Source organism: Papio anubis, chromosome 3 (genome assembly GCF_008728515.1).
Source record: "Papio anubis isolate 15944 chromosome 3, Panubis1.0, whole genome shotgun sequence".
Lineage (NCBI taxonomy): Eukaryota > Metazoa > Chordata > Mammalia > Primates > Cercopithecidae > Papio > Papio anubis.
In genome coordinates, this window is record NC_044978.1 from 116,361,581 (window position 1) to 116,374,136 (window position 12,556).

The 12,556-nt window shown below is 38.6% G+C and overlaps 1 protein-coding gene across 1 annotated transcript in view; it reads right to left on the reverse strand.

Moving 5' to 3' along the window:
* The window catches only part of ADAMTS3 (ADAM metallopeptidase with thrombospondin type 1 motif 3), a 279,687-nt gene that overhangs the window by 266,270 nt on the left and 861 nt on the right, over positions 1–12,556 (reverse strand). Inside the window, exon 2 of the mRNA XM_017958779.2 lies at positions 11,574–11,601. Within this exon, the coding sequence (XP_017814268.2) occupies positions 11,574–11,601 (28 nt within the window). The remainder of the gene's footprint in view (positions 1–11,573; positions 11,602–12,556) is intronic.

Here is a 12,556-nt window from a genome sequence, read left to right on the forward strand (position 1 = left end):
TTATATAAATTATACCAAAATACTGTCTAAATTGCTGTCAGGAAAATTATTTTAAAGGTCCAGATTGAAAATACCTAGGTTCTACCACTTACTACCTTAGTGATTTGGGTCACTACATTAGTTCTTATCTGTAGATTACAGGTAATAGTATTAACTTCATAGGCTTGTTGTAAAATTTAAACGAGCTAATCAATTCACAGTGCTTACAACACTGTCTGGCACATAGTAAATATTCAATAAATGCTGGCAATTAATGTCACTATGTTATTCCATCTAACTAGGCTCAATAGTTCGCCATTACTTTAGGATAAAAGATAAAGATTCACAAAATCTGTATAAAGTAGAAAACAGAAAATCAGAGACTAAGTAACTTAACCCAAATAAAAATGTAGGTTTTGTATTTTAAAGCCCTCTGCACTCTGCCCCTTATTTCTTTTCAATTTCATCTCTCATATTAGCCTACTGAAACATTCTGTCTAATGTGCTCACAAGACCTGGCTTAAGCATGCCTACCCTCACAGCCCCACTCTGCAGCATCACTACAGTAGAGGACCACTGTTTTCTCTCCACCAAGGCAAACTGAATTGGGCCCCCAAGGCCTATCTCAAGCCCTATCTTTTCCAAGAAACCTTCCTGGCAACTTATCCACAGAGTACAGACCTCCTGGCCTGAGCTTCCACAGTACTCCCTGTCAAGTCATTTAACAAAAGCAATGTCTGTACAAAAGTTTTTTAAAAATCCCTGTGGGAGAAGAGTTATATGCTTATGTTTCATCCTTTCAGAAACTATAAGCTCTTTGGGGCAGAAGTATAATACCTTAACTGTGTTCAAATGCTTGATATGGTTTGGATCTGTGTCCCCACTGAAATCTCATGTCAAATTATAATCTCCACATGTTAGAGAAGCCTGGTAGGGGTGATTGAATCATGGGGATGGACCTCCCTTTTGCTATTCTCGTGACAGTGAATGAGTTCTCATGAGATATGGTTGTTTAAAGGTGTGTAGCACTTTCTCCTTACGTCCCTCTCTCCAAGTGCCACCTGAAGATGTGCTTGCTTCCCCTTCACCCTTCCACGATGATTGTAAGTTTCCTGAGGTCTCCCCTGGCATGCCTCCTGTATAGCCTGTGGAATTGTGATTCAATTAAACCTCTTTTCTTCATAAATTACCCAGTCTCAGGTAATTCTTCACATCAATGGCAAAACCCACAATTACTTTTGCACCAACCTAAGAGCAGTATGAGAAGGAAGGAAGGAAGGAAGGAAGGAAGGAAGGAAGGAAGGAAGGGAGGGAGGGAGGGAGGGAGGGAGGGAGGAAGGAAGGAAGGAAGGGAGAGAAGGAAGGAAGTCAGTCGGTCTAACCGATGGCTCTGTCTGGAAGTAGAGTTTCTTGGGAGAGATTGCTCTGTGTGGGGGCTGGTAAGGTGCACTGTATGACAGACACAGTGGCCCATGCTCTAGGATCATCTTAACTCCTTTACATGTTCAGCCAGATATGCTACAGCTTGAAACAGACATCTTAGTTCCTTCTAAGTATGTAGCAGAATAAGACACAAATATCCCCTAGGGGATACCAGATGTCCCCAATACATTGCAAAGGCTACACTATAGAACTGTAAAAGAACAAAAGTCTTCAGTAGTACAGTCAACGTTGCAAAGACCTTGAGCAACTTCAGTATAAATCTCTCATATGTCACACAAATTTTTAAGGGTCTAATTAATACCAAAGCTACCCCAGGCACATAGAATATTGAAATACTTGTGATTGATGCAATATGGCTTACAGTTCCCAAGCAAGGAAGAGATTTGGGTATGATGGTTGAGCACTAAAGTTCTGGAGTCAGAAAGCATTGCATTTGAATTCTAGTTCCTGACTGATGCACTCTTTGCCATCTTACAAGCAAATTCTGAAAATTAAGGCTCACAGAGGCTACCTTAAAAACAGAAACAATAATGGAAACCAAATCAGGTGAAGTATACAAAGGACCTGGCCCATCTAACAAAACTTTAATAAATGAAAAGTGAGCTGTTATCATCACCATCATCACCTCTTAGCTAGAGCTATAGAAAAAGAAAGTCAGTTTCAGATTCTTTCCAAGTCCTAGTACATAGCACCTAGTACCTAGACCTCTCTCCCCTATAATCCCCATCCAGCCTGATGTGATACAGTTAGAAGGACCTTAAATTCCACATCAACAGAGGGCCTAAAATCCAATCTGGCTGTAACAATCCATGCCCCATTACCCAATCTAAAAGACTGGAATTCTCTCCCAAAAAGTGGCTGGTTATCTACTATGAAGAGGCAGTTCACACGGGCAATTTATTTTATCAGGTATAAATTCTCAGTATGCAATAATCTGGCCTCAAGAATGAAATCGAATAAGCATTTTCAAGATCAGCTAAAGAAGCAGCTCCAACAACAACATTTCCAAATCCTGAGCCAAGAGTAAGAGAATGACTTTCATCAGAAATGATGGGAGCCAGCTGCTCCAGGAAAGATGCAAGCAGGGTGAAGGATGGACATTAAAGAGGACGCCAAATGCCAAAGTGCTCAGCAAAGCTATAAACACTTAAGGGGAAGGGGACACATCTTCTCTCAAAAGCAATTAAAAATTAATTGTGACACATGCTGAAATTCTGAACACAAATTCTTTTCTCCTCACTTCAAACCCTCTAGGCTCTTATCACCACAAGGTCGACGTCCTCTTTGGTGTGTCTTTTATTTTAATTGCAAATCTATTTTCATAGTATAATATTTTTATGAAGCTATCTGAAAACTAAAGGTGATTGCTTTTTTATTCATTATTAAGAACGAACGAATAGTTGTGTACTTAAATTCTTCTAATTTTTAGAAATCTGGCTTTTTAATAAATATTTGTTGCAATTGCACAATATTTATGTTCAAAAAAGCCATTTAGGAAACAACAACACATTCTTTAGTGTACTAGAACATGAAATCAGGTAAGAGAACATATTTCAAAAAAAGAAAAAGCATGCTTTGAAGAAAGATATCCAAGAATTTTATTTGCTACATCTTAAAATGACCAAATAATTAATAACAAAATAAGTTTAAAAGATTTTGTTTTTAAGTGAAGCCCAAATGCCAAAATTTTAACATTCCAATCTCAGTTTTTAAATAAGCACCTCTGCTTATTTAGCATCATTAAGAATTTTACAGACTCGAGAGCAATGTTAGGCACTCTAAAAATTATAATTTTTGCTAGATAGAACTTTGAAAGATTAATATTGAGCAGAGAATTTGAAGCTATAAAAATTAACATTTGTCTCCAAGAGCAAAGGCTGGGAAAAATAAGATAAATAAGAAATGTGGACAGCATTGTTAAAGGTTTTCACTGAAACTTTACTTGCGATAATTACATTTTCCAAATCTAAAATAGCCTGGCTCATACTTTTGTCAAAAAGTAGGAGAAACTGGGACAGTCTACTAGGCCACTGAGCTAAAATCAAGCCATCAGCAGGGCTGCATTTTTTTTGGAAGCTGTAAGAGAGAATCTGTTTCCCTGCTTTGTCCAGCTTTTGGAGGCCACCGGCATCACCTGGCTTATGGTCCCCCTTCCTCCATCCTCAGAACCAGCAACAGGGGACTAAGTCCTCCTGCTGCCACCTCTCTGGTTCTCTTTCGCCTCCCTCTTCCATTTATAAAGACTCCTACTCTGATAATCCAGGATAATCTCTCTATTTTAAGGTCATTTGATTGTCAACCTTAATTCTATCTGCAAACTTAATCCCCCTTTGGCATGTAACATAACATACTCGCAGGTTTCAAGGATTCAGGCACAGACATTTTTGGCGTGCCACTATTCTCCCTGCCACAGCCACTATCTCCCATCAATGTGCTGGAAAGCTATTGCATTTGAGGTATTACTGTATGATGTGTGACTCTTCAGCATGCATCCCTCTTTTTATTTAGCTGCACACCGATTTCACTTCAGGTTAACCATGTCACTCTCCAGTCACACTCCTTTTAAATCAGGGGTAAAATGCCCCAATCCAGGTGAATCAAAGTACTGCATCCCCTGACCACAGTGAATGATTCAAGCTTATGACTAAATCAAGTAGCCAATAAAATCTCTACCAGGAAATGTACTGGACCTGTCAAAAAAGAGGTGTCTGTCTTCTGGGGTGAAAGGTAGAATGATAGCCTGGAGATGACAGCAACAGTCTTTGCCACAACTTGTGGGAGGTGTAGGGGGAGGTGAATCAATCCTACCCTGAAAGAGAAATAAAACCAATACAGAGGAAAAATGAGAAAGACACAAGGAAAAAGAGAAAGAGGGAATAAGAGAAAGAGAGAGATTCCATGATGGCATTATTTAAACTCTAGATCCAACTATACCTGACTTTGAAACCTCATCAATTTTGTTTTCCTTAACCTGTGTGAACTGGGTTCGTCATTTGCATCCAAAGGAGTCATGACTTCTACATGATTTCTTTTAGCAAAATGCAATGAAGGCAATTCCAGCAAAATAAGGTGTAAGAAGTAAAAGAATTGTATCTGGTAAACATAAAATAGAGTTGGCATGGAATCCATATGGAGTAACTGGTTTTGCACCATTCATTTCTCAACTCCCTCTCTCGACTGCTATATTACAATTAATTAAACAATACTACATTGAGATACAAACATGAAGATAATACATGAAAACAGAACTCTCAAAGAGCTGTCACATGGTGAGCTGACTGGCTGGATAGTTTGTTACAAGTCCATAGCACAGGAAATTAAAGTTCCTGGAAATTCATGGTGATAGGCAGACCTATCTAAAATGTAGGGATTAGAATGAAGTACCTCTCTTTGAGTAAAAGTTTACAAAAGAAACAGCACAAGTCAAAGACACACTAATAACAATAGTTGTGATTCTATCTTGTTTACAATGTACTAGCATTTTATGAATGCTATGAAGTAAATAGTAGTATTTTCATGAGACTATGGCAAAGTAATTTATGGATTAAATGCTATTCCCATTAAACTACCATTGTCATTATTCACAGAATTTTTAAAAACTATTTTAAAATTCATATGGAACCAAAAAAGAGCTCGTATAGCCAAGACAGCCCTAAACAAAAAGAACAAAGCTGGAGGCATCAAACTACCTGACTTCAAACTATACTACCAAGCTACAATAACCCAAACAGCATGTTACTGATACAAAAACATACACACGGGCCAGTGGAACAGAACAGAGAACTCAGAAATAACATTGCACATCTACAACCATTTGATTTTCAACAAATCTGACAAAAACAAGCAATGGGGAAAGGACTCCCTATTTAATAAGTGGTGTTGGGAGACCTGGCTAGTCATATGCAGAAAATTGAAACCGGACCCCTTCCTTACATCTTATTTAAAAATTAACTCAAGATGGATTAAACACTTAAATGTAAAACCCAAAACTATAACAAAAAACTATAAACTATAAAAACCCTAAAAGAAAATCTAGGCAATATCATTCAGGACATAGGCATGGGCAAAGATTTCATGATGAAATTGCCAAAAGCAATTTCAACAAAAGCAAAAATTGACAAATGGGATCCAATTAAACCAAAGAGTTTCTACACAGCAAAAATGTTCATTGCAGCACTATTCACAATAATAAAGACATGAAATCAACCCATATGCCAATCACTGATAGACTGGATAAAGAAAATGTGGTATATATACACCATGGAATACTATGCAGCCATAAAAAGGAACAAGATCATGTCCAATGCAGGAACATGGATGGAGCTGGAAGCCATTATCCTCGGCAAACTAATTCAGGAACAGAAAACCAAGCACCACATGTTCTCACTCATAAGTGGGCGCCGAACAATGAGAACACATGTACACAGGGTGGGCAGCAACACACGCTGGGGCCCATTGCGGTGTGGGGTGGAGGAGAAGAGAACCCTAGGAAAAATAGCTAGGACATGCTGGGCTTAATACCTAGGTGATAGGTTGATAAGTGCAGCAAACCACCATGACACACGTTTACCTATGTAACTAACCTGCACGTCCTGCACATCTACACTGGAACTTAAAATTAAAATTAAAATTTTTTCTAAAATGTAGTATTATGCCTGTTATACACAAGAAAGTAACACTTTGAGAGGTTAAGGTTACCAGCTAGAAAGTGGTGGAGTTGGGATTTTAAACTACACAGTCAACAGTGTCTGTGCTCCTGACCACTTGATAGAGGAAATATGAATATTCATAGGTCCTCTCCTGTATATATAGATTTAGATTTTAGATTAAGAAATGGGGCCAGGGCCAGACACGGTGGCTCACACCTGTAATCTCAGCACTTTGGGAGGCTGAGGCGGGTGGATCATGAGGTCAGGAGTTCAGGACCAGCTGGAAAAGATGATGAAACTCCATCTCTACTAAAAATACAAAAATTAGCCAGGCATGGTAGCACACACCTTTAGTCCCAGTTACTCGGGAGGCTGAGGCAGAGAATTGCTTGAACCCAGAAGGCAGAGGTTGCAGTGAGCCGACATCGTGCCACTGAACTCCGGCCTGAGAGACAGAGTGAGACTCTGTCTCAAAAAAAAGAAAAAAGAAATGGGGCCAGTGTAGTCCCAGCTACTCGGGAGGCTGAGGCAGGAGGATAGCCTGAGCTGGGGAGATCAAGGCTGCAGTGAGCCATGATTGCACCACTGCACTCCAGTCTCTGTTACAGAGCGAGACCCTGTCTCAAAAAAAAACAGAAACAAAAAAATGAACTTTACATGTAAAAGAGAGGATTTTACACGTAAAGGAACGAGAACTGGAACTCATGAATAATGCCATCAATCATTGTTTTGGTTTGCATTATCTAATATACAAATATACTTACCAAATATTAAGAAAAATTGTTGGAAATGTGATTTAATATCTAAGACCACAGTATCTGAGGAATCATATATTTAATCCTTTTTTTCTTGCTACAAGTTTCCTAATAGCTATTTTTGTTTTATCAATCATTTCAAGAGCAAGATATACTGTTTCATGCTGCTCACAATTTGTTCTAAATTCCATGAAGATTCATCATGCTGAATTTGTGGCAATCATTTCCTAAACAAGAGACTGACGTTTTACCACAAAATTTCTCCTAGGGATTTACAGTTAGTCAGCAAAGTCATGTAAACTTCTTTGGAAAATTAGGAGGTATAAATAATATGTGGGAACAGAGGTTGCTATGCTAGGAAACTTCCCATGCTCCACTATGCATTTTAAGGAATATACAACTCTCAAATTGTACTGCATGAGGTAGATGAGTCTTCTTATAGTACTAATAAAATTACAAAAACATTTGTATAATTATTCATATTCATTGGGTACTTGAGAGTTAGAAAAATTATGAATTCACTGCATCTTTCAGATTGCATAACCAAATATTTAAAAATTATCTTCAAATATCAAAAAGCAGACAGAATTAATTCTAAAGTGAAATTTTAAAAATCAATGCTTTCCTAAGTTGCTAGTATGAGTTCAGATCATACAGACTTCTTCAAAAGCCATTTGTCAAAATGTATCATGTGAATTTGTTTTTACTCCGTAAGCAAGTTCTGGGGCTCTCACCTACATTTTATAAAGGATCCCCTTAAACCTCCTTCACCACACTTTCTAGTACTGCTACTGGCAAATTGGATTGACAGATTTTAATCTTAGCTTAGCTTATCTTTCCTGATGCCAGCAATAGGGCAAATGATCTCAAGTAGGCTGTAGTAAAAAAAAAAAAAAAAAATTAGTTGGCATTCCAAAACTACACATAGAATTCAATTCAATTTACCAAATACTTATTGAGTACAAACAGAAAAGCATAAAATAATGATAGGCCTAGGTCCCTGTGCTTTGTAGGGTGGAAGAGGAGTTCCAAGAGGCCTTGATAACATTGAATAATTAATTGTATAGCCATTGTCACCATCTTCATTTTCTTAGGAACCAATTCAGCCTGGTGAAGGGCACAAAATAAGGAAATTCAGAACACAAATAAACCTTAATATAATAATATCCTGCTTGCTAGATCTATTCATTGAATAACCAATATTTGAGGACCCACAAGGTACCAAGCACTGTTTTATGTACTAGAGTTACAACTGGCATCAAAACAAAGTCTTTGCTTTCATGAGGATTAATCTAGTGACAATGCTTACTGGTCAATAACTAGGTAAGTGACTCACACTAAACCTTACAAACCAAAACCTGAAAATGGTGAAAAATTATCTCTTAGTAAACTAGATATCTGAGAGAACACGATTAGCAACTTTATTTTTTTAAGATTGGGATGTAATGGAATTTGCAACTGGGGAACAGAAATAGGACAGATGCCCCAATTCCAAGAGGAATCAGGAGAGGGAAGATATGCCCCAATTCCAACTGGGGTCAGGAAAGAGAAGACAGCTTAACACTAAAGGATCACAATGCTTTTTCCTCAAATGATACTCAAGCAATCTCAGTGTTGGCTTATGAAACAAAAGGATTGAGAGAGTTCTTTTTCAGATTTTCCAATTTCTACAGAACTATGATTGTTTCCTAAACCACATGTGTCATTGAGCAAGCCTCCTTACCCAATTGGACCAGCCACACCAGTTTGCCACGATTACCTCAGGCATCCTATGAAGGCCATACTCTGAGTCAGAAATGACAGTGCTCCCTGATATCCCCTAAAAGTATGTCAATGATCTCATGAAACATACTTACACACATACACAGAAACATACTCAAACACATAGATATATATGTATGTACGGGTATAGGTAGGTGATTAGAGAGGCAGTTCCTATCTGGTTGGCAAAGAGGGACACAACTAGGTCAGGGTTCAAAACCTATTTACCCATTTTTTGTAGGGCGAATCCTACTTTCCCACATACCAAGAAGGTATTTTTCCACTGGCTGAATAGAAAAGGAAAGAGGCAATATCGTGCATGAGACACTAGATTGGTGACATAGCTATACGTATTCTAACCTGTCCCCATCACAAACTGCCTTCTCCTTACCTAAATAAAAGCCTTCCTAGTCTAGAGGGTTGAAGCATATAAGCTACATTTTTGAAAACTGACCGTCTAAGTTAAATACTAAGATGCACATATCCTGTGACTCTAGTTATAAAGAGCATGAAAAACTGACACAATCAATTTATCCTGTTAGATGTCAGGAGAGCAGTCACCTTTCACAACAGGAGAAAGCTTAGCAGTTGGCATGAGGGACATACAGCGGTGCCGGTAATGTTCAACTTATTGATCCAGCTGCTGACTGCACAGGAGCATTCACTTGGTGAAAAATCGGCAAAGGAAACTTATATGCACTCTCCTACATCTATATTACATTTCAATAGAAAGTATTTTTAAAATTTAGTTTCCCAACTTGTGGTTTACTACTGATTTATATTTAACCCCTCCTGAGACATTAAATTCTTTAGAAATTATTGGGGGCCAAGCAATGTTTTTCTAGCCAATTTCTTGAGCAATAAAATAAATAAATAAAATCTACAAACATTATTTGTCTTTCCTAACGTATCTTTGATCAAATAACATGTCCCCAGGTGGTTATATAAAACTACTTCTAAATCAGTTAATAGAAAACAAAAAAAAGGAATGTTTTCAGGAGTGCATGTTACCAAATCTCCAGGTTAGCAGTGCCTTTACACATAGGGGACAGGTGAGTAAAACTAATTACTGTACATAAGATTTTCTTACATATTATACATAAACCAAAGTGAAATGATAGTTATACTTTTGCTATCACAAGACCTGTGGGCCAAAATCTAATTTTTTCAATCTGTTCTTCTCTTCATTCAACTTGAAAATGATAAATAAGAATGGTAATAATAAAAGAGAGAAATCCCATAAAACAGATGAATATGGGAACAAGTAAATCTCCAGCACTATAACCTAACAGGGCTCTGCCTCCTCTCCTTCATACTGATTTATCTCTCTTCTGCCAAATTTAAGCACACCTGTACTATTTTCTTCCCTTTGAAAGGGCTACGATAGTAATTTACATTAGCAAAACAACTGAACCAAACTTTGGTTCAATCCAGGGCCTCTTATATGAGAACATCCTAATTCTATCTTAAAATGTTAATCAAAGCTATATATTTTATGAAATTTTTTGGTGGAATGGGTGATCTTAAGACATCTTTTTAATTTGCTTTTGAAAAGTTGGGACATGTAAGTAATCAAATGTTTAAGTAATTAAAAATAAGACAACTTTCTTCTCTCTACTCAAGAGTTTGTTAAAAAACATTCTCTAAAAAGATAAGGATTGATGGCTGAATGTTACCAACTACAAATGACAAGTATCTATTCATAAACACTGTATTTTTAGTGCAGTTCTCAGTGCCTTTCCTCCCCACTGTTCTGCTCTTGCCATAGAAGCCTAAGCTAGGGAAATATATCCAATGATGAATGCTAAGCACTGAGTAGGAAGGAGCATTTTGATATATGCTCATATATTACAGGCTACATACACACATCTCTGGGCCTAGCTCTTGGGTTTCTTAGTTAACAAGTGTGGATCTCCACACTGTGTACTATAACAGGTAGCTGTGCAACTTCTCAAGCTTCATTTTCATTTTCCTCATCTCTAACATAGGCACAACAGTATCCCCACCTCATGGTGTGGCTGTGGGAATCAGTTGACATAATGTACATGAAAAAACAACCCTGTGCCTGGCATTTAATAAACGGCCAATGACTTGTAACTACGTTTGCAGCAGCAGTAATAAAAACTCTTCTTCTAAAAGACGGCTTTACAATATCACCTGACAAATACAGAATTTACAGAGACTAATACTCTGCCAAAAAGAAAAATTATCTTTTAAAGTAATCCAAGTAAAATGTGTATGAAAAGACTTTGAATGTAGCCTGGCTTCTTGCCAGATGACTTTCAGTCTCCACATTCACAACAAATACATTACTCTAAACAGCTTCAAGAAAGACCACGGACTTCTGAATGACCTGTTGCAAGTCACTTACACTCTTTGAATCTCAGTCTCCTCACCCATAAAATGGGAGTAAGAATCTCCACAGCATCAGGAGAGTACTGGGATTTTAGATATTAGCAAAAGGCCTAACAGTATCTTTCACATCAGGACATAATTATTTTAAAGCAGATTGAATAATAGAGGTCATCAGAGGATTTACCCAAAGCAGGAAAGATTGTAAGACAAAAATTTCCATCCTCCGTACTTCATTGTTCTCTTCTATGTTGCATTCTTGCCTCCTATTGTACTCAAATGTTCTCCTCCTAAATGCTACAGAAGTTGATGATTTTATTTCATTCATCTCCACATCATCTTCCAGCCCCTCCATCACCTTCCAAGTACATATCAGTGGCTTGTACAAAGACAGTAATAAACTGATGCTTGAAATGCCCAACTGCAGAAGAATTTTTACCTCACTATAATTTAGCCCGAGGAAAGTGGGATCTTCCTCCAGAAAGAGGAAGAGAAGAACAGAAGTGTTTCCGGACTACAGATTATTTTTTTTAACCACCAGTGGGAAACATTTCAGAAACAATATTTTGCTTAGCTCACTTCACTCCCTTACTTTCAACTTAAGATAAGAGTGGCATCTGAGAACAAAGCTTACCTATTTGCACCATTTCTTCATTACCAGCCTGGAAAGGAGGGGGAAAGCAAGAAAAAGAAACAGTTACTGGGTTTCATCTTATCACCTTGCGAGTTTTATTTCTACCATTAATGCTTTCCAAGAGCTAACTAATCAGGAGATGCTAGAGACTGGGATTGGTGCCTAAAGCCTGCACCTTGGTTTGTAGAAGGTTTCATGAGACAATTCCATAACAATTTGGGGAAGGCAGTTGTTTGCCCCTTTTCATTTTAATTTAACACTTATGAAGCCAGCAAAAATACATACACACACTCAATACTCTGTTCTGAAAATTCTACTGGGTCTGGATTAGAAAAGAAAGTCTATGAATTTAAACAGGCCAAAAGAAGCCTAACGGGGGCCTGATTAATCAGATTTAAGGTCAGGAATCAACTAGACAATCCTCTACTTTTTACCCTATGGTCGATTAGACCAGGCCGACCGGAGAAGCTACGAAAACTAACAGAGAAATTCTGTACCCAAAGTCCCATCGGCCCAGTGCTGATATAATTTACTACAAACGGCTCCCCTGGCGGAGCCTTCTCAAGGACTCTTCTGAGAGCATCGGGCTTCACCTTGAGTCTCCAAAGGGCTGGGGGCAGGGCCGAAAAGAAACAGAGCTGCAGTCAACTTAGCTTTAAAAAGAGGAGGAGTTGTGCAGAGGGGGAGGGGAGAAGGCGGCCGGCGCCTGCAGCCTCTGCCCAGGAAAACGCAGGGCAGGAAACGTCTCCAGCCCCCCTCCCCAACTGTCAAACCCTAGCCCGGCCGTGGTACTCCCAGGACACGTGTCTACAGGATCTCTCCCTGTCCGGCCCAAGGACTTCCTGAAACCCCCGCCTCCAGCTGCCCGAAAAAACCGTGAGTCAGTTCGGAGGAGAGAAAGCTCCAGGAACCCGACTCTGGCGGCAGCAGCCAGAGCGCTGGGATCCCGGACCCAGTGTCCAGAACTTCATTCAAGCGCCCAG